At 39.2% G+C, this 25,771-nt stretch overlaps 1 protein-coding gene across 7 annotated transcripts in view; it reads left to right on the top strand.

Annotated features, from left to right (window-relative positions):
* Positions 1 to 525: 525 nt before the first annotated feature.
* The window catches only part of QKI (QKI, KH domain containing RNA binding), a 142,359-nt gene continuing 117,113 nt past the window's right edge, over positions 526 to 25,771 (top strand). For 2 of the 7 annotated variants that reach the window (XM_043888191.1, XM_043888194.1), the window contains exon 1: positions 571 to 864. In XM_043888191.1, coding sequence (XP_043744126.1) covers positions 723 to 864 — 142 coding nt within the window. In that variant the 5' untranslated portion in view covers positions 571 to 722. Of the gene's footprint in view, positions 865 to 25,771 lie in introns of all 7 variants that reach the window. The other 5 variants (XM_043888192.1, XM_043888193.1, XM_043888196.1 and 2 more) reach the window with 4 other exon arrangements.

Consider the following 25,771-nt stretch of genomic DNA (forward strand, 5'->3'; position numbering starts at 1 on the left):
CGGGAGGAGGAGCGCGCCGGCCGGGCCCCGCTAACGGCCGCCCTGCGCGGCCCCGCCCGCCGCCCGCCCCCGGCCCTCCCCGCGCCGCCGCCCCTCCCCCCGCGCCGCCGCCGCCGCCGCCGCCGCCGCTGGCAGCGCCGCCTGAACTGAGGCGAACTCCGCCGCCAAGTGAGTGAGGAGGAGGAGGCGGCGAGGAGGAGGAGGAAGAGGAGGAGCGGAGTCAGAGCGCGGCGGCAGCGGCAGCGGAGAGGCGGCCGCGGCGGGGACCAGCCCAGAGAGACCCCGAGCCCGCGGCAGAGGCGGCGGCGGCGGCCGAGCGGGCGCGACCAGCCGAGCGAGCTAGAGAGCGGGCGAGCGGGCGGGCGAGCGGCGGCCCGGCTCCTCCTCGTCCGGCGCCGAGCGGCCCCGCGCCCGCACTCGGCCCGCGGAGACCCGCCTCCCGCCCGCCGGCCTCGTGAGGGACGCGCCGAGCCGGCGGCCGAGGAGCGGCGGCGGCGGCGGGCCGGGAGCGCGTCGGGCCGCGGGCGGAAAGTGCCTGCGGGGGCGGGGAGAGCGCGGCGAGCGCGCGGTCCGGCCGCCCGGGCGCCCGGCGCGGGAGCGGAGCGGAGCGGGACGCCGAGTCCCGAGCGGCCGGCGGCCGGGGCTCCCCGCCCCTCCCTCCCTCTCCGGCGGCGGCGGCGGCGGCGGCGGCGGCGGGCGGAGTGAGCTGCGGAGCCTGGAATATGGTGGGGGAAATGGAAACGAAGGAGAAGCCGAAGCCCACCCCAGATTACCTGATGCAGCTGATGAACGACAAGAAGCTCATGAGCAGCCTGCCCAACTTCTGCGGGATCTTCAACCACCTCGAGCGGCTGCTGGACGAAGGTGAGTCCTGCCCGGCCCGGCCCATTGCGGCCCGCGCCCGGGCGGCGGCCCCTCTCCCCGGGACCCGACGCCCGCCGGAGTGTGGGGAGGGCGGGAAGGTCGCGCGGCCGCCGGCGGGGGACCGTGCGCCCGGGGTCGGCGAGGCCCGGGCGGGGCGCACGGAGGCGGCGCCGAGGCCGGGGGGCGCGGGACGGGCGGGCCGGGGCTCGGGCGGGACCCGCGGGTGGGACGCTTCCCCCCCCCCCCCCCCCCCACCCCGGGCTCCCTCACCCCGGCCCGGCCTAGCGTCGCTGGCGCCCCGGCGGGTGCGCCTGTGGAGGCTGCGGGGTTGCCGGCTCCCGGCCCGGCCTCGAGCTCCGCGACGGCCCCGAGCTCCGCGGGCCTCCCGGGGAGCAGCCCGGCCTCGCCCGCCTCGCGGGCGCCTGAAGGACACCGGCCTCGGGGCCGTTCCCGGAGGGGCCACCCCCCCACCCCCCAACAGAGGTCCTGGCGGTTCCCCGAGTGGGGCTTGTGCTTTTGTTTTTGGAAGTTTGCGCAGCTTGTAAATACTCGAGGGGACCGAGGAGCGTGGGGCTGGGTGAATTGAAAGGCATCCCAGAGCCGACCGAAAGTACAGCCGCCGTAGCCGAAGGCGAGGACAAAATGACAGCGGAAAGCACTTTTCTGTCCTTTTGTTTGGGGAAGCGAGCCCCGTCGGGGAGTTTTAAGTTCACTTTCGGGGGGGGTGAAGGCGAAATACCGCGAGGACGCGTGCGGGCGGCGTCCGACTTGGAGAGAACTTGGGCGGAGAGCTTTCCCCCAGGGCCGCGGCCGCCTCGGTGTGTAGGACAGGAAGCCGAGGCGCCCGAGAGGGCGAAGACGAAGCGAGCAAAAGTTTGCAGCAGAGCTTCGTCGGCGGAGAGCTGCGAGGAGCGAGGACCGCCGAGGACGTTCTTTCCGGCCGACTCGGAGAGGGCTCGACTGAGGTTCGCCGGCGCGGCCGGGCCGGAGCGTCCCTGTCCGGGGTCGTTTCCGTGGCCGCCAGGGGAAAGGCGACCACTACGAAGGGGGTCATTTTTGAAAATCGAGTAGCGTGGAGTTTCTTCTTTTTTTTCTTGCTTAGAAGCATCTCCGGGAGGACTGTTTGAAGAAAACGGAAAACTGCTGCATAGCGATGAACATTGGATTGTAGATTTTTCGTAAGGATTTTGAGAGATTTTTACAACAGATCTGGGAGAAAGGGATCTGAAGGTTGGGGAGTTGGAATGTCACGCAAGAACAAAAGACCGGAAATATCTGCGTGATAAAAGGAGGTTGAAGAAGCATCCCAGGAGCTTTGGTTACCATGAAAGTCTCAGAAACAACTCGAAAAGTAGAAACTGTTGGATATTACTGCGTACTGTTTTTTTTGTGTGTGTGCTTATATGTTAAACATACAGTAGTAGATAGATTTCATTGAGATGAGCTTTTTTTCCTCCCATAGTTGAAACAGCAAATCAGTTCATATCAAATTGTTCCGGGGAAAACTTGAGCTGTGCCTTTAAGGGGTTCTGCTTTTCCTATTTGTGTTGGCATTTGAAAGATTGTGGAGGCCGAAAACTTTCTGGAATGTCAAAAAAAAAAAAATTGCTGGAACTCTTAAATTGAGTATTTCCAATTGTGGGCGCTAAGGGGCGCCAGTTATATTTTTTTAAGCTTAAGAGATGTTTGGAGCAAAATGTGTAACATTCTCAGTTACCTGACCTATATTAAATTTAGTTGAAACTTAAATCATAGGTCCTTTTGTCATTTTGTGTCCGTATATATATTTGAAGACACTTCGGAACAATTTTATTACATTTCATGTGATTTCATGAATTCCACATGCGCTATGGAAGTAATAACGCTATTTTTTCTTGGCACGTTTTGATGCATTTAAAGTTTTAGTGGTATTCGTAAAAACTTTGAGCTTTTTCTTTAAGCGTAGTTGTATAGAAGAAATCTTTTATAGTCATTAGAATGAAAATAGGCTTTGATTATATTAGGGTTAAAGTTGCGTCTGAATTAAAATGTTGGATTCAGTGAGACAGCATAGGAGTTATAAAAAGTTTGGAAATGTTTTCTCCTCATTTGTACTATTTGAAGTAAATTGAGTTTCTCTGACTAGTTTTGAAAGATTTCTCATTTGTACTGTTATGTTGGCCTGAAATCTCTAAATGGTAATTGCAGTTGGTTCTAACCTTTGGCGTAGTAATTTTTGATCTTCTAAATCTAGAATTCCAATTATGTCCATTATTTCTAACAAAGGTTTGTTTGTTCGTTTCTCTCTTTGGAAATAGTAATCGTTTTGAGTTTTAAATGTTGTAAACCACTGGTTGAGGAGGAAACAGTCTAAGTAATATGTATTTTTTATTTTTATTATGGTGTACTTCATCTCTGTCTCAGTTTCTATTGAGTTTTAGCCTTTTCAACTCCCCAGCATAAAGATTGCTCCTGTATAGTAGCTAGGATGTTTAAAAAGGGACAGCATAATGACTAGGAAGTTTGATTGTTTTTTATCAGACCAGTACAAACAGGGAGGAAAAGGGGTTATTCCTTAGTGTGGAATAAGCTGCTTCCTGTAATTGTTAGCCTTATTATAAACTTAACTTGACTTAAGAAAAATATTGGTTTCTGAAGTTCATCACGTTTTTATCTGTGCTGGGTGATTTGATTCTCAAATTTGGCAAGTTGTCCTTTACTCCTTTGTGGCCTATCATTGTCCAAAACAAATTAATCTACTTGTTTGTGGTTAGGAATTATAATTTCCTTTGTCCATATGCTTGGCTGAAGAATTCTTTTTAAATTCAGTTAAAACTAAATTTTATTTCAGTGATTAGTGAAGATATTGTACTTACTGATAGTAGTTGTATCTTCTGATAATTGTAAGTTTTAAATGAGTAGCAATTTTATTTTGACATATTTTTCAAAAGTAAGCTTTAAAAAAATTTCCTGGTCAGTTTGAGAATATTTATTTGGCCAGTTACACATTGGGGATTTCTGTGTTCTAGATTTCATTTGGTTGATTAAAACTTAAATGCTTTAGAGTAAGCATTTTAATTTTATGCCAGGTTAACCTTTAGATTATATTTTGACTGTGGATTGTGAACAGTCTTTTTTTGTTTACTGTTTTTTTTGTGTGTGGGGGGGGCAGGAGAGGGGATGTCAGATTTTTCTCTGAAGTAACTTTATTTAGCATGGTTGCTTTTTTAGGTTGTTGAATGAATTCTGGGTTGGACCAGTCTCATAAAAGACATACCATCAGTTGATAATTCTGATACTTGGTCTTCCATTGAGATAGAGACGATCACAGATAGGTTTGACTGAGGTTTTAAAGTGTTAAACTGCTCTTCCTTTAAAGAGAAGTTTTCCACTGAACCAGCCTGGAACTATCCATGAGAAAGAATAGGTGTTTTTTTTTTTTGTTTGTTTGTTTTTTTGGGAAACCTTCGTTTGTCTTGAAAATGAAACTTAAGCAGGAACAGTATTTGAATGTAAGTTCTGTTTTAATAAAGTATTGCAGTTTAGAATTGAGACAGCATAAAAATAAAAATAAAATCACTCTGCTTAAAAATCCCAAATAGGGGGAAATGGAAATCTAGAGATATTAAAATTAGATTGAGTGTTCATTTTTAGGCAGATATGAAAATTGTGACTATATGGTATAGTTTTTGAGGAAGACTAGTCTAAATCTTTTTATTGTGAATAACTGAAAAAGTAGTGCATGGCTCAGAAAGAGCAAACATGTTAGAGTCCACGTTAGTGATCTGAAAAATTTGTGTTCACTTTTTCGTTATCTTTTTTTGGGGTTGGGGGTGAGGGAGAGATGTAAATTTTCTTTTTGACCTCAATTTATTTTTTCTCCCTGTTTCCTCTCCCTTGAAAATGAGGGCAAAAAAATAAATTAAAATTTGCTTTGCTAGTTAAACATTTTCCAATATTAAATGTTTGTTTCCATTCATTATGCATTCATTGTTGACTATATCATATTTTAGTTTTCCTACAGTTCATTTTTTTTTTTTTGAGAAATCTTGCTGAGTTTAGAAATTACATGGTTATTTTTTTTGTATTGAGAGGAATTTTGTTATATAAGTTTATATTATAGTTGGTCCCCCCCCACCCCCCGCTGCCACTGCCGAAGAAGCATTGTTGACAATAATCAATATCTGTAACAAACTGAGTTTAAGTTGAAGTAATCTGTTCTTTAGGAGCAAAGGTTGTGTTTTTGTATGCACAAACCTTTGCATTACTAGTAATGAGAAGGTAGCTAGTTTTCATAATCAGTTTTTTCCATTATCCTTTTTTCTCCTCACCCAGAAGGTGTCAGCAGCTATAATAAGGTAATAATGGAAATGATAATTTGTATCATGGGTCATTTATTCAATACTTTGAAGCTTAACTTCTCTGTAGACAAGAGTGTGTATGTAAAATGCTTGTACATACTATGATGCAGGTGACTTCTTTTTCTTAACTTTATCCAGTTTACATGGTTTTGTAGTAAATCTTTACTCTCAAGGCTGTAATGTACTTGAGTTAATAAAATAGGTCTCTGCTAATCACATTTGCCAGTGTGTTTGGTGTGAGCACCTTTTCTTAAATGGCTTTGAGCATATCAAATGAAAACAAGTTCATGCTTCGTACACATCTTATTCCTGTTGTTTTCCCCCTACTAGTCACAATCCTGAAGTTGAAATGCATCCATTTTTCGTAAGAACAAATGGTTTTTGGCTTCCTTCTTAAGGGAAATAAATGCCTGCAACAAAAGACATGAAGTGAACCCTCCTTCCCTTTCCTGAGCATGATTCAGGTGCTCCTTTTTTGAGACCTGTATAAGGTTTTGTTTTGTTTTTTGACTTTTTTTTTTTTTTTTGGTATTAAGAGAATTACATCAGTGTGATTATAAAGGTAACTTTTTATAATCTGACTGGAACCGCATTTTAATTTACTTGGGAATTCAATGCTGTTAATATACTTTGATTTATAATGGTGCAGTTATAAGTAAAACTTGGCCTTATTCTGTTGGAGATGTTGGAAGTGCTATGCTATTGTTAAGTTTTAGTTTTTGATTATTTAAAAGTTGGAGCCCACTGAGCAATTTTCTGTTACTTACATGTCAGCTATTGTGAGATATGTAAGGATGTATTTTAGGGTCAACGGGAAGGGGTCAGTGCATGGGCCCATGTGAAGAAGTCATACTTAAAATTATGTGCTTGCTGATTTTTTATTTGCATGATTGACAGGACTTCGTCATTTTCTCCGACCCCCCCTTTTTTTTTGACATTGACAGTTAAGTGTGAATTCTAAGTGCAAAAATGTATTTTTCTCTTAATGAGAACTTTTAGGAAATGCTTATCACTTTTTTGAATTGGCATGTCAGCACTGGGACTCAAAATAGCTAGGTTGCTTGATGCCCAAGTAAGATTTTTACAGGTTTATTTTCATTTAATAGAAACCAAAAATAGCATTAAACTTTTCATAGTGAGTATGGTTTGTTTTGTTAGTGTGACTCTGTTAACGAAATTTGACTATAAATATAACCCCCCGGCCTGTGTTAGGTACTACTCTCTATATAGTTATCATACTTAACATTGTAATATCATCTCTTTTTTTTGTCTGTCTCTGGTTTGTAATGTTATCTCTCTCTTTTGTCTGTTAGAAATAGTTTCTTGAAAGTGGCCACCTCATAGCCTGCATATGTGCGATCTCAGACATTTGTTGAATTAATAGAATTAATTCAAGAAAAAAATTAAATTCTTTTTTCATTTCTAGTTTCTCTAAAATGTGTTCATTTCTAGTTTCTCTAAAATACGGGATTAAGCAGATGGTTTTGGGTAATTAGGAAAAAAAGGTACACATATTTTTTTAAAAATGGTATTTTTTAGAAATCTTATAATATTTTTTGCAGTACTTGCCCTCAAGGAGCTTAATTTTATTTTACTACCATTGGTATGAATGAGAATTAGGAAGATAAAATTGCTTTATTTAAGCAGTAGTTTCTAGCCAGTCTTATACAAAGTGTATCAGTCCATAGGCAGAAAAGATCTGTCAGTGTTCATCTCAGCTTGTGCAAGTTTTGGAATTTATGGAATTACATAGGTGAACCTTCCCCTAGTCAGTTACCTATAAAGGCAACATTCAGCAGATATGTATGTCTTGTACTCTGTGCAAAGCACAGTGAATATGAAAGATTTCTTCTTCCTAAGCGCTGCTTTGATGTGCTAAGGGTAAATAAGGACTATTTGAATGGTTTTAGTTTAGAGGAAAGCTGAGTGTAAACATATGTGGCTGTTACAGTAATTTAACACAAATAGCAGTTTTTAAGACACAGGTGTTTATTGAAGCTAAGTTGAAAGTGTCATTACTTAGAAGACTGATAAATTGAAAATTTCAGTTAACTGAAATTTAATTCTCTTAAAAGGAGTCTACTTCTCTGCTTTATCCGTAACAGTGTTTAAAGTAAATGTGTCCAGAGTTTAACAAATACATAGCTTGTTGAAGTTAAGTGATTTATCCAAAATTCTTGTAATTAACAAGGTGATGACTGTACTTAATATTCTCAACATTTTCTCAGTTTCCTGAAGCAGAAACTCATTTGAAAACCTAGCAATCCTGTCAAGTCTAATAAAATAAACAGAATTGTGTTTATATTCATACTGTTGTTTCATGTATTGATTCTAACCTACACATTTTATTAAACGAAGTTTTGAGGTTGGTGAAATGATTCAATTTACATTTAGCATTTCTATCACATTACTTGTGTTAAAGCAGAATTTATCAATTTGGATGCTTTTCAGGGAGGTTGAAGTCTCAGAAAAACATGAAAGTACAGTTAAGTCCATGAAGCGGCCCTGTGCTCTGCGGCCGTGGTTCTAAGGAAGGGGTGTATGTGTTTGCATGTGTACAAGCCTGCGTGTGTATAAAGGGAGCCCTGCAGTGGATGTGAGCTGGCCTTGAAATCCTTGCGCATGGGTGCTGCAATGGTGAAGTTCAGAGTAAGGAAGTTTTTCAAAGTAAAAATCTGTCTGGCCTCAGGACTGAAATGATTATATATCAACAGTGGAAAAGGGAGTGGATATTAAATATCTTGCTTTTGACTTTAGTGCAGGACGAGTTGTAAAGATGGGGCATGATCACCTGGTCCTTTGCAGATTCTTGGAGGAAAAATACGTAACATACATGTAATTATTACATTAAAAAGAAAGCGCTGGTAAAAAGCAAACTTTTATGTAATTTTTACTTGAAACTTTTCCATTAACTCAGTGTCATAATATTTTACAAGGTCTGAAAATTCATTTACAAAGAGTATTTGAAGAGACTTATATGTGGAAAAAACTGGGAGAAATGTGAAACATTTCTTCTTAGATGTAGTTGAGTGTAAGGCGTGCTGAAGTGATGCCAGAAGATCATGGAATTTCAGAGCTACCAGGGACTGTGAGTTGGGGGATGAGGTCTTCGTTTCACAGGTGCAGAGACCGAGTTAGGGAGACTTGTGACTGGTGCAGATCACAGCACGGTGGGTGGTCTGCGGGTTGACCACACTACTGCCGACATGGAGCAGAGAAGAACTTCTCCTGTTGCCTCGGATTGTGGACATGACGGGGAAAAAAAACAGAAGAGGGTTTTCCTGATTCTGTGATATGTTGGGCTTCAGCAAAATGCTGGTCATCGTTTCGGAGCCAGAATTCACACACATATATTATTCAATGGTAGATCTTTATGATAATTAAAGGGCTAATAATAAAAAAGTAAACACATTTTTAGAGAATTTCAACTCATTCACTTAAACTGATTAGTAACCGAAGGATAGAGCTTTAGCTCTTAAAATAACATGGTGCAAATAAATCTAGTGAATATTGAGTATTGTTTTTACTCTCTTTATTACTGTAAATTCCTATTTTTGAAAACTACTCAAGAAGAAACTTGTGTCAAAGTTTACTATTGTTGGGCGATTCATATCAGGAATATACAGACTTGTATCAGTTTTAGGTTAGCATAGGGTGGTTACAAGCATAGGTAGGCAACTCTAATGACAGCTAAAAGATGGATGATAGTAAATCCCATGGAAATAGAGCTGCACTAGGTAGCCCCTGCATCCTAGTTCCGAGGCCCACATCTGGAGCTTGCACTGTTTGTTTTGAGTAGGTGCAAAAGAATTGAGTATAAACCACCGTCACTTGCTGTGTTAACAGTAATGTGTCAACTCTAACAGAATTGGTTAGAAGAAATAAAAATTTCAAACCAAGATCATATAAGTTACTCTGAAATTGACTGCCCATAATTCTTCATTAGTGTTGCTGCTGCTGCCACCATTGTTGCAGTGATGTGCCCATTGTTAGAACAGGTATTCAGGTGTTGACTGTGTGTGGGTCTGTGTACACACGTGTGCCAGCATAAACATGAAAATTTGTGTTTCTGTCCATATGCTAATGAGATGTTGCAAAGTAGTAACAGTTCTTTAGCTAATAGACCTGGGACCTGTTCATGACTTTACAGCTAACTGGTTAGTTTGGTGATGTTGGACAAGATCTGTAACCTTTCTGAACCTTAGTTTCTAAATGGAATTACCAGCTACACTGGTAACTTCAAATCAAAATACTCTGAGGATGGAGAATATATGCAGAAGAGTTTCTTAGGCTATAAGGCGGCATCATCTAACCTCCGTCAGCATTTCCAGGTGGTTTTTTCATAGGATGGGCAACCAGATGAATGAGAAAAGAAGACAAAAAGAAGGGTCAATTATCCAACTGAATATCAGCTAGTTTTTGTGTTGAGAATCATTTCTAGCATTCTGGAAGTTCAGAAGTCACTTTATGCTGAAGTGTCTAATAAGGATTTTTTAAGAAGTGGAACTTGATTTGGTATTAATAGGTGAATGGTATTATTAGTTGGTCTTTAATGAGGTGAATGGGAGGGTAAGGGATGTTCAGCAGAAGGGAAAAGTAAGGTAGTATCAAAACAGTAGTGATGGGAGATTGAAGGACTTTCATAAAAGTGTGTTTCGAGGAGGTTAGTTGAGATGACAGATGCATGTAGAGAAGCGGTGAGAAGGAAGAGCCGAGCAGAGCCAGAAAACCAGTTTGCAGCTGTATCGTGATGGGCTCTGAACGCTGGGTCAGTGTTAAGGTTTTACTCAGTCTTGTAAGGAACCATTGATGATGTGGGTTGTATCAGGATGCCATGATGAAATCTCTGAAGATAAACTAGCAAGAGTGTATAGAACAAATAGGTTAAGGAAGTAGACTTTGGAAACTGTGGAGAATTAAGACAGTAGGGAATTTGGAAGGATTCTTATATTGTCTCCAAATATTTAATAAAAAATATTTTTTGATTTTTCTGTGTTTTAGATTTTAACTTTTTAGAGTTTTTTAAAATGGTGTTTTAACTGTAAATAAACATACATGCAAATTATTTTTTTCTTTACCTGTAAGTTACTGTATTCATATTAAAGTATTGAGAACACATGGGGCTCATGTTTTTGCCTCTCAGTACAGTTTTTGGTTACTTAGAATTGAACTTTCATTTCTGTGTGAATTAAAGAGAATTGAAGAAACTCTTGGTTTGGGGAATCTTGGGAATTTTTGACATAGTTTGACTGAAAAATTTTGTTACAGCTGTACTTACCTAATACTGTTAAATATATGTGTTTCATCAAGTACAGTGAATACTTTCTGGGAACTCGACTGTTTATCATCCATTTTACTTTGGGTGTGTGTGTGTGTGTATATATATGTGTTAGTCGCTCACTTGTGTCCAACTCTTTGCCACCCTATAGACTGTAGCCTGCCAGGCTTCTCTGTCTGTGGCATTTCCCAGGCAAGAATGCTGGAGTGGGTTGCCCTTTTCTTCTCTGGGGATGTTCCCAACCCAGGGACTGAACCCCTGCATTGCAGGGCAGATTCTTTATTGTCTGAGCCACCAGGGAAGCCCACACTTTAATTTATTTAAGGTAAATTAGAGATTTTGGCATTCTATCTCTAAATATTTATATATCTCTTTAAAAACTAACAAGTTTTCTACATAGTAAATTCACACTGAACAAAATGGATTAATCCTACAATTCATGTAATAAGCAATCTGTATTCAGATCCCCTTGTGTGCCAAGTTGCTTTGATCCTGTCAGACTCTTTGCAACCCCATGGACTGTGTAGCCTGCCAAACGCCCTGTTCATGGGATCTCCCAGGCAAGAATACTGCAATGGGTTGCCATTTCCTTCTCCAGGGGAACTTCCCAATTCAGGGATCAAACCCCATCTCCTGCCTTGCCTGCGTCTTGGGCACTGCAGGCAGATTATTTACTGCTGAGCCACCAGAGAAGCCCCTCAGATCTCCTTTTATCTCCAGAATATTCTTTATAACTGAACTGGCTTGTGGAAATCAGAATCTGACTCAGAATCACTCAGTGAATCTGATTGTTAGAGCTTCAAACCTTAAATCTAGAACCGTCTCAGTCTTTTTTTTTTATGACACTGATGTAACTTTCTTGTTACTGAGCTTGTTCTTTATGCCTTCCGTATCTGTTACTTTGGAATTCCGATCTGAAGATGGACAGGTCCAAGTATAATACCATGGTGTCCCTTCCCCCGGGAACCCAGCTTTGGTTCTGCCGTCAGGGAGCCTGGAATATGTTCCCAGTGGAAGAGTTAGATAGATTCTTACTGAAGGATTAGTTCTTATTAAGTGTTGGTTGGTTGTCAGAGTAAAGTGTTGGTTTGCTAGCTAGCTCAAGAGATGACTAATGAATTTTTTCTGTGTTTCATGATAATTATTAAGGGCTCAAGAATCTTAATAAACCCACTGTAATTAATATTCTTTTTGATGTTCAAGTTGTCACAGTTTTGGCCTGTGATAATCTTAACTGGCTTTTGTGTCTTTTGAAAATCTTGCTTGCTTTCTGGAACAGTTTGATGCCCCACACTCCCTTGCCCCACAGCTAGAATTAACCCTTTCTGCAAGGTGTTTTTTTTTTTTTTTTTTTTTACTGGAAATGGTATTAGAGATGTGAATTTAGTCTGAGTGTATTGGTTGGTGTCAGGGTGAGGTTACTTCCAAGCCATTGGCCATTTTCTGTGAACAGAGCTCGACAGTTAATGAGTTCATGTTTCTACTTTCAATTTAATTTTAACATTTATTTAATTTTATAATTGTGTCTTTTTCTGCCAACACCAAAATAATGTGGTTTCTGACATTGACAGAATTTCCTATTTACTTTATGCTACAATATAAAAAACATACTTTGAAAATAATATTGCTAATAATTGTACAACTACTGAATATATTTAAACATTTTAAATATATTTTAGACATGTTACAAATTATAGATACAGCCAGTGATCTCTTATTCTTCCATTTGATATAATTTTCTTCTTTCTTTCTTTGGCTTTATTCAATTTGTAGTAAGTATTTTTTTCTACCAAATCTTGTTTTTTAACTTTTGATGTTGTCATTTATTAGCTAAGTTCTTTCACTGTTTTACTGACTGTTTCTGTTAGTTTTTACCCCATGTCCAGCAGAAATTATAGGAGAATATATTTTATAATCAGGGGTTAGTGAGTGTATTTATGTGTGTATTTATGGAGATATGTTCCAGAGAGATAGAGAACTTTAAGATAACCTAAAAGGAAAAAGATTGTGCTGTTCAGGCTACTGCTTTGTATCTTAATCCTAAGGATAGAGAGAGAAGAGAACGTAGCAGGCAAAGTGTTTTAATTTAGTGAACTTTTCTGAATCATGTTGGTAAAAGAATAAGGATAGGTCTAAGCTTTTAAGGTCCTATGAGTTAGAGGAAAAAAAAAATCCCGAGGTAGAAATTAAGTATTAAATTTTATTTTTAAGTAGTTGCAAAATCTCTACTGCAGAGTTTTTGTCCTTAAGAACTTTGGTAGTAAGGAAGTTCTGTTCCAGCAGATGGAGATATTAGTACACAAAAGACAGTGTTTAGTGATTAAAATGTGTTGAGAGATAACTCTCTTGCCAGAATAGGAAATTTTGCTTCCTTAAATTGTAAGAGAAGAGTTGTCGCTGAGAAATGTGACAAATATTAGTTGCTGAATTTAATTTGGGGGTAGTACTTAAATCAGTTGTGATATTTCTTTAAAGGGTTTTTTTAGGAGACCATATGTTACTATGTTGACTATATAAAATATGAATGGTCTAGGATATTGGATTGACTACAGCAATATTCTGAAATATTTTCTGCCTTTACAGTTTCGTTGTCTGAATGGTTTTGGTTTGTTTTGGAAAGGGACTGTGTCAAGTCTGTTTAAACGTATTGTTTGTATATTACCTTTGTAATTCTAAAATCTTTACCAGGCAGTTGATTTCTGTTTATTAATCTAGGTATGAAAAAAAATGTGTGCCGTAGTTTACTATTATATGTTGTATAAAGAGAAAGTTCTTTTGGAGATTGTAGTTTTATTATAGTAATAAAAATTATCAGCAGTAAAAGGTAATTTTGTCTCACTTTATTATCGTTTATAGCATTCCTTATCAGCTTTTTTTTGGTTGGGTGAGTATTATATATTTTGCTTTGAAAATGGCTTGCAATTTTAAGTTCCTTAGAAACTTTTTGATTTGTGGAAGTATGTGTTTTATTATTAGTTACTGCATTTGAATTATATGTTTCTAGTTGTTATACTGAGCTTTTTTTTTTTTTTTAATTGCCAAGTCAGTTGTAAAATACCATTTTTCCTTCCATTACTTGAAGTTGAACTCAGCCATGAGAGAAGGATGGATATGTATTCTTTGTTAATATTTGGAGGACCAGGAAGAAGAGGTCTACTGTGGTGCCTTTGTAGAGTGGATAATGGCTTGCATTTTACTCCCCCGCCACCCCAGACTTTTGCTCTTTTTTTTGTTATTCCTGAAATGTAGAGAATTGAAGATGCAAACTTTTTTTTTTGGCCTTGTGGCATGGCTTGCTGGGTTTTAGTTACCCTACCGGGAATTGAACCTGGCCTCTGGGAATGAGTGCGCTGAGTCCTAACCATTGGACCACTAGCGAATTCCTGAAAATGCAAACCTTAATTCACCTTTACAGTAAGGTGCTCTGTGGTCCCTGAATCCTTGGAAAGATGGTGCTGTGAAGGCAGAGAAGTATCCTAGCATGCTGTCTTTGAGCCTTAATGTGAATTATTATTTTTTGAAATAAATTATGTCATGAGCATTTTCCCCTGCCATTTTATATCATTTAACAATATAGTTTTTATGGTAACAGTTCATCTTATAGAGGTATATTATAATTTATTAACTTCACTATCGTACATATCATTGTGCTTTCAGGAAGCTTGCATGGTGATATATCAGTGGTTTCAGAAGTTTAATACTTAATGTTTAAGAAGCCTTAGGTTACTAAGTGTTGTAACTCTCTTATTTTTGTAAGGTGGTACTTGGAAAGCAGTGTTTTATGCTGCATTCCAGTAGGAAGTGATTGCTATTATGTGACATGCAATTTTTGAGTAATCTCAGTTGCATATTTCACATAGTAGCTTTTAATGACATGTTTATTTGAAGTTTTTATTCTATTTGCAAATATTTGAATGCATACTATGTGTGGCATCTTAGGAAAAATACAACAAAGCTTCAGATTCATTCCATACCTTCAAGTTGTTTGAGTAGTAGGGTAGGTCAGTCAGTTCAGTCGCTCAGTTGTGTCCTACTCTTTGCGACCCCATGGACTGCAGCACGCCAGGCCTCCCTGTCCATCACCAACTCCTGGAGTTTACTCAGACTCACATCCTTTGAGTCGGTGATGCCATCCAACCATCTCATCCTCTGTCGTCCCCTTCTTCTGCCTTCAATCTTTCCCAGCATCAGAGTCTTTTCTAAGGAGTCAGTTGTTCGCATCAAGTTGCCAAAGTATTGGAGTTTCAGCTTCAGCATCAGTCCTTCCAGTGACTATTCAGGACTGATTTCCTTCAGGATTGACTGGTTTGATCTCCTCGCAGTCCAAGGCACTCTCAAAAGTCTTCTCCGACACCACAGCAAAAGCATTAATTCTTTGGCGCTCAGCTTTCTTAATAGTCCCAACTCTCACATCCATACGTGACTACTGGAAAAACCATAGCTTTGACTAGATGGACCTTTGTTGGCAAAGTAATGTCTCTCATTTTTAATATGCTGTCTAGGTTGGTCATAACTGTTCTTCCAAGGAGCAGTCGCCATCTGCAGTGATTTTGGAGCCCCAAAAAATAAAGTCTGCCACTGTTTCCACTGTTTGCCCATCTGTTTACCATGAAGTGATGGGACTGGATGCCATGATCTTAGTTTTCTGAATGTTGAGTTTCAAGCCAGGTTTTTCACTCTCATCTTTCACTTTCATCAAGAGGCTCTTTAGTTCTTCTTCACTTTCTGTCCTAAGGGTGTTGTCATCTGCATATCTGAGTTTACTGATATTTTTCCCAGCAATCTTGATTCTAGCTTGTGCTTCATCCAGTCCGGCAGTTTGCATGATGCACTCTGCATAGAAGTTAAATAAGCAGGGTGACAATATATAGCCTTGAGGTACTCCTTTCCCAATTTGGAACCAGTCTGTTGTTTCATGTCCAGTTATAACTGTTGTTTCTTGACTTGGATACAGATTTCTCAGGAGTCAGGTCAGGTGGTCTGGTATTCCCATCTCTTTAAGAATCTTCCACAGTTTGTTGTGATCCACACAGTCAAAGGCTTTGGCATGGTCAATAAAGCAGAAATAGATGTTTTTCTGGAACTTGGTTGCTTCTTCAATGATCCATCGGATGTTGTCAATTTGATCTCAGGTTCGTCTGCCTTTTCTAAATCCAGCTTGAACATCTGGAAGTTCACAGTTCATGTACTATTGTAGTCTGGCTTGGAGAATTTTGAGCTTCACTTTGCTAGCGTGTGAGATGAGTGCAATTGTGTGGTAGTTTGAACATTCTTTGACATTGCCTTTCTTTTGGATTGGAATGAAAACTGACCTTTTCCAGTCCTGTGGCCACTGCTGAGTTTTCCAAATTTGCTGGCATATTGAGTGCAGCACTTTCACAGCATCATCTTTCAGGATTTGAAATAGCTCAGCTGGAATTCCATCACATCCACTAGCTTTGTTTGCAGTGATGCTTCCTGAGGCCCGCTTGACTTCGCTTTCCAGGATGTCTGGCTCTAGGTGAGTGATCACACTCTTGTCGTTATCTGGGTCATGAAGATTTTTTTTTTGTAGAGTTCTGTGTATTGTTGCCACCTCTTAATATCTCTTGCTTCTGTTAGGTCCATACAATTTCTGTCCTTTAGTGTGCCCATCTTTGCATGAAATGTTCCCTTGGTATTTCTGATTTTCTTGAAGAGATCTCTAGTCTTTCCCATTCTATTGTTTTCCTTTATTTTTTTGCATTGATCACTGAGGAAGGCTTTCTTAATCTCTCCTTGCTATTCTTTGGAACTCTGAATTCAAATAGGTATATTTTTCCTTTTCTCCTTTGCTTTTTGCTTCTCTTCTTTTCATAACTATTTTTTTGTAAGGCCTCCTCAGACAACCATTTTGCCTTTTTGCATTTCTTTTTCTTGGGGATGGTCTTGATCCCTGCCTCCTGTACAATGTCACGAACCTCCGTCCATAGTTCTTCAGGCACTCTATGTCTATCAGATCTAGTCCCTTGAATCTATTTCTCACTTCCACTATGTAATCGTAAGGGATTTGATTTAGGTCATATCTGAATGGTTTAGTGGTTTTCCCTACTTTCTTCAATTTCAGTGTGAATTTGGCAATAAGGAGTTCATGATCTGAGCCACAGTCAGCTCACGGTCTTGTTTTTGCTGACTGTATAGAGCTGCTCCATCTTTGGCTAGAAAGAATACAATCAGTCTGAATTCAGTATTGACCATCTGGTGATGCCCATGTGTAGAAGTCTTCTCTTGTGTGTTCTTCTGTGGTTTTTTGCCACTTCTTTTTTTAATCTGAATACCTGCTTTGGCTTTTTGTTCTGTATCATTTGGATTTACTTACCCCTTTATTACGATGCTTTTTCGTTTCTGTGTGTGTGTGTCTGTTGGTTCTTGTTTTGGGTTTAGCTGCAGCGAGGAGAAGGGCGTCTGGGTTAGTGAATGTGTGCTTCTAGAATGGTGAGTTTCCGCTGTGTAGTAAAGGTGAATTGCTAGCCTCTTTTGGTCTGCCTGTGTGGTACGGGTCTTCCCTTATGTCTGGTTTTCATTGTCTTCTCTGTCTGCTTTGGCTCTAATGGCTTGAGAGATTGCACTCTCATGTTGGAGGGGAGAGATGGAAGATATGCTAATTTAATTGTGGTTTGTAAGAGGCTTTAGGAAAGTATTTTTGAGGTCTGTTTCTGGTAATGCTGGCTTCAGATGGTCTGAGAATAGAAGGGTTCTGTAGTCAAAGAAGTACTACATATTCTTTTGTGAATTCAGTATGTGTTGATACATTATACAGGACTTGCAACCAAGAATTTTCTGAAATTGGGTAAAAGAATGCTTTTTTTTCCTTCTTGGAACAAATGGTCTGAGGATATATTATGGGAATTACTAGAAAGAGGATTATAAAGACCTGTGTATCTGGAGAGAGAAAAATTTATATAATAATTGTTTGGGAATCTTGATTTTGAATGAGAATGCTGGTTCAAGTCAGATCAAAGTACCCTTTGAAAAGACAGTTAAACTTCATTTAGTTTGGGACTATTTCAGATTCCATCTTGAAGCAAGAAAAATGTCCTTTCTGGCTTTATATAACAACTGAGACAGAGGGTTTCAATAGTGAATTTTATTTGAATCAATGTATGTTACTTAAGTAACAATGTAGATTTGCTATTTAAAAAAACTAAAGTCCTGAAAGTAAAAACAGAAAACAACAGAGTAAAACATGTTTTGAAATAGATATGCATATAGAAATATGTTGGTGTACTAATATATGACTGGCTCAAGTGTAAAATTTTTAAATTTGGGAACTACTGAATTTTAAGGTGAAGAAGTGTTACATTTTGAAAAGAAAAATATTTGGATTATTTAATGAATATTGACATGCAGTGATGTAATAGTTTTTTGAGGTCTGTAAATCAGTAACCTGTTGAGTGTTTTCTGGGACTTCAGTTTTAATCTGTGCATATAAGATGGTAGCTCTCTGTTGTTTCAGTAGTTGCTCAGTCTTATAAAATGACTTTTTGATGACATTTATAGTTTGCAGCAGCCTTTCAAAAGGGGGAAATACAAGGGTTGGATTTCACTTTGAAGGCCTGAAGGATTTTTATTAAAGTTTTGTCCTTGTTCAAAGAAAAACAGTATAATTCAGATTTTAAAGCTGAAATGAATATTAGAGATCACAGTTCCATCCTTTCATTGTATAGTATGTAAATGCATTTCATTTACAAAGGATATGAATATATTTGACAGATTAGAAACTCCTGGTTTCAGAAGTGATAGCTCATTTGGCTCTTGTGGCAGAAGTAATCTAAGTTATGTTATGTTATATTACTGGCCAGAAGGTACTTTTGGGCCTGATCCCCTCCTTGGAGAATTATATCAGGATTGATAATTTGCATTAGGTGACTCCCTTCTGATGTGAGTGGTCTTAATTATTTTAAATTTTATTTCATTACTTGAAATATCTGCCTACCGTGTTTTAGCTTTTCCTCTAAAGAGTAAAGCTAAGCATCTCACACACACAGTGATATTGTCATTAAACTGATGTTAAGTCAGAAGGTTCTCCTAGGTTTGTTGTAGTCTCCTTCAGCATTTTCTTGCAGGCTGAATCTAGGTCTAGGAACAGTTCAGTGTGTATTTGCATAAGAACTTTCACTGTCCGTATTTTGTACAGATCTTTTAAAGTCACTTGTTAAAGTTATTCCCACTTGCTGTGTCCCCCGCCTTTCATTATAGATCATGTGTCTTTTGAACAATGTGATAAAGTCCAAGATAGAGATAAGGGAAAGTGAGAAAGTCATGTGGTATGTTCTGAATATTCAGTTCAGATTCTCTGTCATTGCTATACTAATACTTAGGTGCGTTTGCACTGATGTTTTGTACAGGTTGACAGAGGTGTCTATAAGAAACTGTCTTAAGTTAAAGACCTAAAGGGTAAGAGAGTAGAGGGATGGATAAATGGATGAGTTAGAGAATGCTGGTAATGAAGGAAGGTGAAAGTAAGATCTGACTTAGAAAATCCCAGGCTTGTGTTTAGGTTATAGGAAAATGTACAATTTTCCCTTGAGCAATGCAGTTGTGAATTCCACGGGACATTCACGTGGACATTTTTCAACAGTAAATACTACAGTATGGCAAAGTCCATGGGTGATTGAATCCACAGTTGTGGAGAAGCTGGATGCAGAGGGCCAACATAAGTTAATACTGGATTATTCATCTCTCTGTTCAAGGGTCAGTTTTTTTTTATTTTACAGAGTGGTAGGGGGTGTGAGAAGTTAAAATCTTTCATTTTGTACATTGAGTCTCTTTTGATTGTTAACATTATTTGTTGAATAGCAAGTATATATATCCTGACAGTATAAAAGTGAACCAGAACAAATGGTATAAATATGAATCAGAAAAGGTATATACCTTAAATTTTTAAATGTTTCCTAAAAAGAGACATATTTTGTTACGTACGCATACATATATATTTATATAATAACTGAAATGAAAGCTTCATGAAGTAGTAATTTTTATTACCTATGGTATAATGTAGTATTTTTGTGTTCTATTCCATTTAAAAAGTACTGGTTTTGACTAATACTGTAAATTTAGTGGATTGTGATCTGTGTGGTTTTAGGAAAACTTAGGTTGACTCCTGCTATAATTTAGTTTTCAGTATGCTTTAAAAAAAATCTAGTACTTTGCTGGAGATACAAATATGAATAAGGCATAGTCCACTTTTTAAGGAGACATCTAATGGAATGGAGATAAGAAATGAACTGAGAAGTACAGCACAGCGCTTCAGCTGCTGAGGCAAAGGTGTGCACAGGTTAGGGTGGGAAGGGACCACATTTCCTAGCAGGAAAATGAAAATGTTTTCTCCGTTCACATTGTGCATGCGTGTGTGCTAATTCGCTCAGTCCTGTCCAACTCACTGTGACCCCATGGACTATAGCCCACCAGGCTCCTCTGTCCATGGGATTCTCCAGGCAAGAATACTGGAGTGGGTTGCCATGCCCTCCTCCAGGGGATCTTTCTGACCCAGGGATTGAACCGGGTCTCTTACATCTCCTACATTGGCAGATGCAGTTATGTCTCCACCACCGAGCCACCTGGAAAGTCTGATCTGAAAGTATGATCTGATAATTTCTCTTACTACAAGCTTCACTTAATATGAAATTGAGTTCTCTTTTTTCCCTGTAAATTCTAAAATGAATGCTGTCAAATTAACTTGAAAATAAGTGATTTCCGAACTTTTGGTGTACAGGCCAAGTTTGTAAATGCTAATTTTATAGATAATATTTAAAAATTGTTGTCCTAAATATGACATGGTGAGTAATTGTAATGCCATTATTTTGGAAACATTTTTATTTCTTTTTTTCCTTTGAAGTTTATGTTGTGACTTATTAAGAAGGTAAAGTTCGATAGAAGTGTTCTATAAACAGATATATCTTATAATTATCTTTGACCATTGGTTATTTGCCCAGATAGTGAAAGTTAAACTGCAATACAAACCATGAACTTTTAAATGATAGGGTAAAGATGGATATTTAATTATCCAACACTTAAAATACCATTTTGTCTTGTGTATTGGAATTTGAAAATATTCTGTTGTATTGACTTTCGTGGTTAATTGATTTGCAATAACATTGATTGTGAAAGTTAGGAAATTGGTTGCATTTTATCTTAAAAACTGAAGCCAAGGCACTTCTGTAGAATCTCGTCTTTGTGGGTTACACAGCTGTTTCGGGTCCTTCGTGAGTGACAGGCTTCTGCACCAGGTTGAGGGGGCTAGTGTCTACGGGGCTGTGGTGGTTGCCTTAGGATCAATTTGCTGTTAGCAGTGAAAAATGTTTTCCTTACAGTTCTTGTGCAGCAGGCCATGGAATAAAGCACATTTTTATAATAAAGGTGATGAATTTAATCGCAGACTGGCAGCCAAATGGAAATTGCAGACCTTGATACTGGGAGAAAATTGCCTATAAAGCAACTCTTGAGAGAACAGGCTTTAAATTTATCCACCCATTTCGACATTGAGGAGAACATAGGAATCACAGGATATTTTGCTTGGTCTGTTTAGTTCAGATGAATGACACTTGAGTGTTCTGTTTAAGAGTCAGAGATGGTTGGTTTGAAGTTGCTTATGCTTTATACATAAAGCCTTTAACACATTTTTGTATATATATCAGCACATTGGTAAGAAAGTGAAGTTGCTCAGTTGTGTCTGACTCTTTGAGACCCCATGGACTGTAGCCCACCAGTTTTCTGGTCCATGGGATTCGTCCATGGGATTTTCCAGGCGAGAATACTGGAGTGGGTTGCCATTTCTTTCTCCAGGGGATCTTACCAACCCCGGAATCGAACCCAGGTCTTCTGCATTGCAGGCAGATGCTTTACAGTCTGAGCCACCAAGAAAGCCTGCACATTGGTCACCGTAATGAATTGAAATCCACATACCGCACTTACTGTCATATGCCATGTAATTCATATTTCTGCCATTTATATGATGGAGTACAATCTTAAAGGATGAAGAATAATCTGAGTTTATAAGTAACATTGGGCTTCCCTGATGGCTCAGTCAGTAAAGAATTTGCCTGCAATGTGGGAGACCTGGGTTGGGAAGATCCCCTGGAGAAGGGCATAGGAACTCAGTCCAGTATTCTTGCCTGGAGAATCCCCATGGACAGAGGAGCCTGAAGGGCTGCAGTCCAAGGGGTCGCGAAGAGTCGGCCATGACTGAGCAACTAAGCACATAAGTAACATTGAATTGATAGAATGTCTGTCATATAAACTGTCAGTCTTTACTATTTTATATTTAAACAGCTTGTATTATAAAATTTAAGCACAGAATGGTAGAATTTCTGTTATGGGAAATCTGGACTTTGTCATTTTTTAAGTAATTAATGATTGTCATTTCTTAGGAATAGCTTAACCCTTGAGCCAACCTGCAGTATTTAGAGTATTTAACCTTGAACCTAGGCTTTATTGTTGCATGTATTTTGAGGTGTGCCTCCCTCGCATGGTACACATATTTGTTAACAGATATGTGTCCAAATTTAGAGAATTATTTGTACTATTGGAGAGTGAGGGCTGTCGGAGGATGGTAAATGTTTAGAATGTAAAAGGCCACTGGAAAATATAAAAATCTTTCTTAATATACTTACAGTAATCACTGGGTTCCAGAGGGAAATAAGAATTACCTCTGGGAGGTTATCAAATTTTGCTTGGTTAAACAACCCTGTTCTGATAGATTTTGTTTTCTGGATAGTATGGTACATTATATCATAAGAGTATAGCTGTAGTGAGTCTGTGTTCTCTGTGTGTGTGTGTAGCAGAGTTTTATTAAAGTATGCAGAGGGACAGAGAAGCTTCTGACACAGACATCAGAAGGGGGCGGAGAGTGCCCCCTCACGGTAGTCTTTTCAGTGTGTTCTCTTTAGGTATAGGATTACAGAAGTGTTTACTTTTTAAGTAAACACAGAAATTTAATATTTTTTGATAGAGCAAGAATAGAAGGAAGAAAAAAGTCTTAGAAATAATTGTTTTTAGGAAACAGCTTATTAAAGTTGTGCAGATGAGACTGAGGGTAAGAAAGCAAGAAATAGGAGTATTGTTTTTTCGTTTTAAAACAAGTACCAGCAAGTGTATCTTTGCCATTGGACGTAGTTTCATTTAAATTACTTTAGTGGTAGATTGATTGTAATAACATCCATATGAGAAGTAAGCTTCCATGAATGTTGAAGATGGTAGTGTTTAAGTGTTTAACCATCTCTGAAGTTTTGCAAAGTTTAAAATAAATCACCTTCTCTCTTCTCTTATCTGTGGTGTATGCTTGATCTTTTGGTTTATTTGGTGGAAGTAAATTGTGATAGACCCTAAAGATACTATTCTTTGTGCTGTATGTTTGTGAGAGAAGTAGAATTACTTTAACTCTGATCCTCCTGATCCAGTAAATTAGTATATGGAAAACTGTATTTTCAGTTTCAGAAAAAAACTCTAAAGTTTCACGCACTTAACATACAGGATAAAGTTAGAATAAGGTATGTGGACTATATATAACTTGTATACATATATAATATGTATGTTGATATATTTCAAAAGTATTTTTTGTACATAGAATATTTGTATATAGATATAGTGTATGTATATAACATATGTAGCTAATGATATATAAGCACTGTGTATGTATTTGCCCACATGTGTATTTATGTGCGTACACACCTGTATACATACAGTACTTTTTTGAAACTGTACTATTTGTAGTAGGTTGAGTATAATTATTTATAAGCTGATATTGAATTCAGTTTCCATAGACATTGATGGTGGTTTATTTTTTAAAAAGACTTTTGTTTGTTTTACTGCTGTGCTTCCATTCACATATAAATCTATTATTGTGATAAAGGTAGTCACAGTTTAGTTCAAGATTATTTATTACTGTGATAAAGGTAGCCGCGACTTAGTTCAAGATGGTCTATGTCAGAGTCTGAAACACCTGAAGCATCTGAGGTTATGAGTTCCAGATGGATTTCAGAATTATGTGTTTGAAAAATCTTTTCACTGAATTAGCTCAAAATTCAAAAATAAGGGGAGTGTTCACAGTAATTTTGCAATATCAAGATGACAGTGTAAGATGTGATCCTTTTGTGTTGTGTTGTTTGTTTTTGTGTAGATGACTATTTTAAGGTATTAAGTTGTAGTTACATAAAGATATATTACAAGCTAGAATGTCTCAAATTCCTTCCCTCAAATTATTCATTTGATGTTAAAATAATCTTAAAGCTCCTGAGAAGTGGTTAAACCTAAACAAGTCGGATCCTGGAGCAAACACCTTTTTTAAAGAGTGTTTTGAGAGTTGGACTGTGAAGAAAGCTGAGCGTCGAAAAATTGATGCTTTTGAACTATGGTGTTGGAGAAGACTCTTGAGAGTCCCTTGGAACTTTATATCTTTAAACCTTAGCATGGCTACTCTATAATAAATAACTCTAAAATAAACAACCTCTGTATTTGAGAAGTTTTTGAGTTAATGAAGTACCTAGAGTGAGAAAAATGGAACCACTTGCCTGAATAATCATAGATATTACTAAAAATAAGTCAGAAAACTAAGATTTGGGAAAAAATCCTTAAGTGGGATAGTAGAATTTATTTTAAGCTTTTTTCATGTATCAGATCCGTCAACATAATTATGTATCATAATAGTGATATATATCCATGCTTTTTCACTTTTATTCTCCTTTTCTTCACAGTAATTAAGGTGAGAGTTTATGTATCTAGAATCCAGTTTTCCCTTGCTTGGTCTTTTCCCACTTGTTCAGTTGCTCCGTCGTGTCAGACTCTCTGTGACCCCATGAACTGCAGCATGCCAGGCTTCTGTGTCCTCCACTGTCTCCCAGAGTTTGCTCAAGTTTATGTCCATTGAGTTGGTGATGCCATCCAACCAGCTCACCATCTCATCTTCTGTTGCCCTCTTCTCCTTTTGCCTTCAATCTTTCTGACTATAGAACCAAATGAAACCATGAAACTGTGGCTTACTCTCCAAAAAGTGCTTTGTCTGTTGTTCAGGCCCAGGTATTTATATCCCAGGACACTCAGCCGCGTCCGTCAGTCAGTTCTAGCGCTCTGTAATCTGTTTATGTAGAAACCAGTTCTTACTGCTGGATGGCCCGGACCATGTTGCTTACAGTGTGCCTCCAGCATGGTGCCTTTACCATAGAAGGATGAGTCGTAGTCAGTCAGGAATAGGTTCTTCAGCATCTTTCATGTGTCAGATACTCTACAAATACTTACTTAAGTGAAATAATTTTTCCTAATTCAGAAGCTTAGGTCTGGTTGTCTTTATCTTAGATGCCCTTAGAGATGAAAGTCATCATAGGCCATTGAAAGCTTGCACGATTTGTTGGAGGATATGCAGCCAGTCCCTGGCAGAGCTTAAATGAGAATGTCTCCTTTGACTTTCATTTGGATTGTACCATTCTTCCTGTCCTTAGTTATTATTGCATATATATTTTTCTGTGTTTCCCTGCATATGTCTGATTTGTACCCTCTTCACCATCTTTTTTTCTGACCCTTTTCTGTCTGGTTCTTACTGTCTGCCATCACTGCTTTTCCCATTATCTAGACCACTTGTTCTAGTAGCAGCCAAATTTAATTTTGGGACGTGGAGCAATAAGGTATGAGACAGACCTGGGTTTGAATCCTGACTTTAACTTTCAAGTTATGTGATGTTTGGTGAAAGTATTTAATCCTCAAATCCCAGTCTCTGAGCTATGAAGTGGAGATGAGAATAGTGCGTGTGTGTAAGGAAATCCACCTACCCAGACTGGAGTCATAATGTGCTGTCCTAGAGGGCAGATTTTGCAGGGAGATGCATCCTTTAGAAAGGATCTGATCTCATGACTTTCTTCTCGTCCCACCATGAGGGAACTCCATTCCGTCCCCAGTGCCTTCGTGCTGTGGCATTCCAGGCAGCCCTGGAGAAGGTCTGGATCACGGGAAATAAGAGACCGAGTAGCAGTTGGCCAGTTTGTTTACAGAGGAGAGTTCATTTTAAACTCTCTCCTGTAGGGAGGTAATGCTTCTTTGTGAGTTTCTGGTTAGGCTCCCTTTTCCTGGGGGTTTTGTCAGCATGTCTACCTTTGGGAGCCCAGTCTCGAGCAGAATGTGAAGCCAGAGGAAGCAGGAGCTCCCAATCATGTTTAGATTCTTGTGCATTTTGTCTCTCATTTGATCTAGAAGTACAGTAGAGGAATTTAACGTTGGTGTAATAAGCATGTTACTAACAAGTGCTGCTGCTGCTGGTGGAGTCATCGCTCAGTTGTGTCTGACT

The sequence above is a fragment of the Cervus elaphus genome, chromosome 26 (assembly GCF_910594005.1).
Source record: "Cervus elaphus chromosome 26, mCerEla1.1, whole genome shotgun sequence".
Classification (NCBI taxonomy): domain Eukaryota; kingdom Metazoa; phylum Chordata; class Mammalia; order Artiodactyla; family Cervidae; genus Cervus; species Cervus elaphus.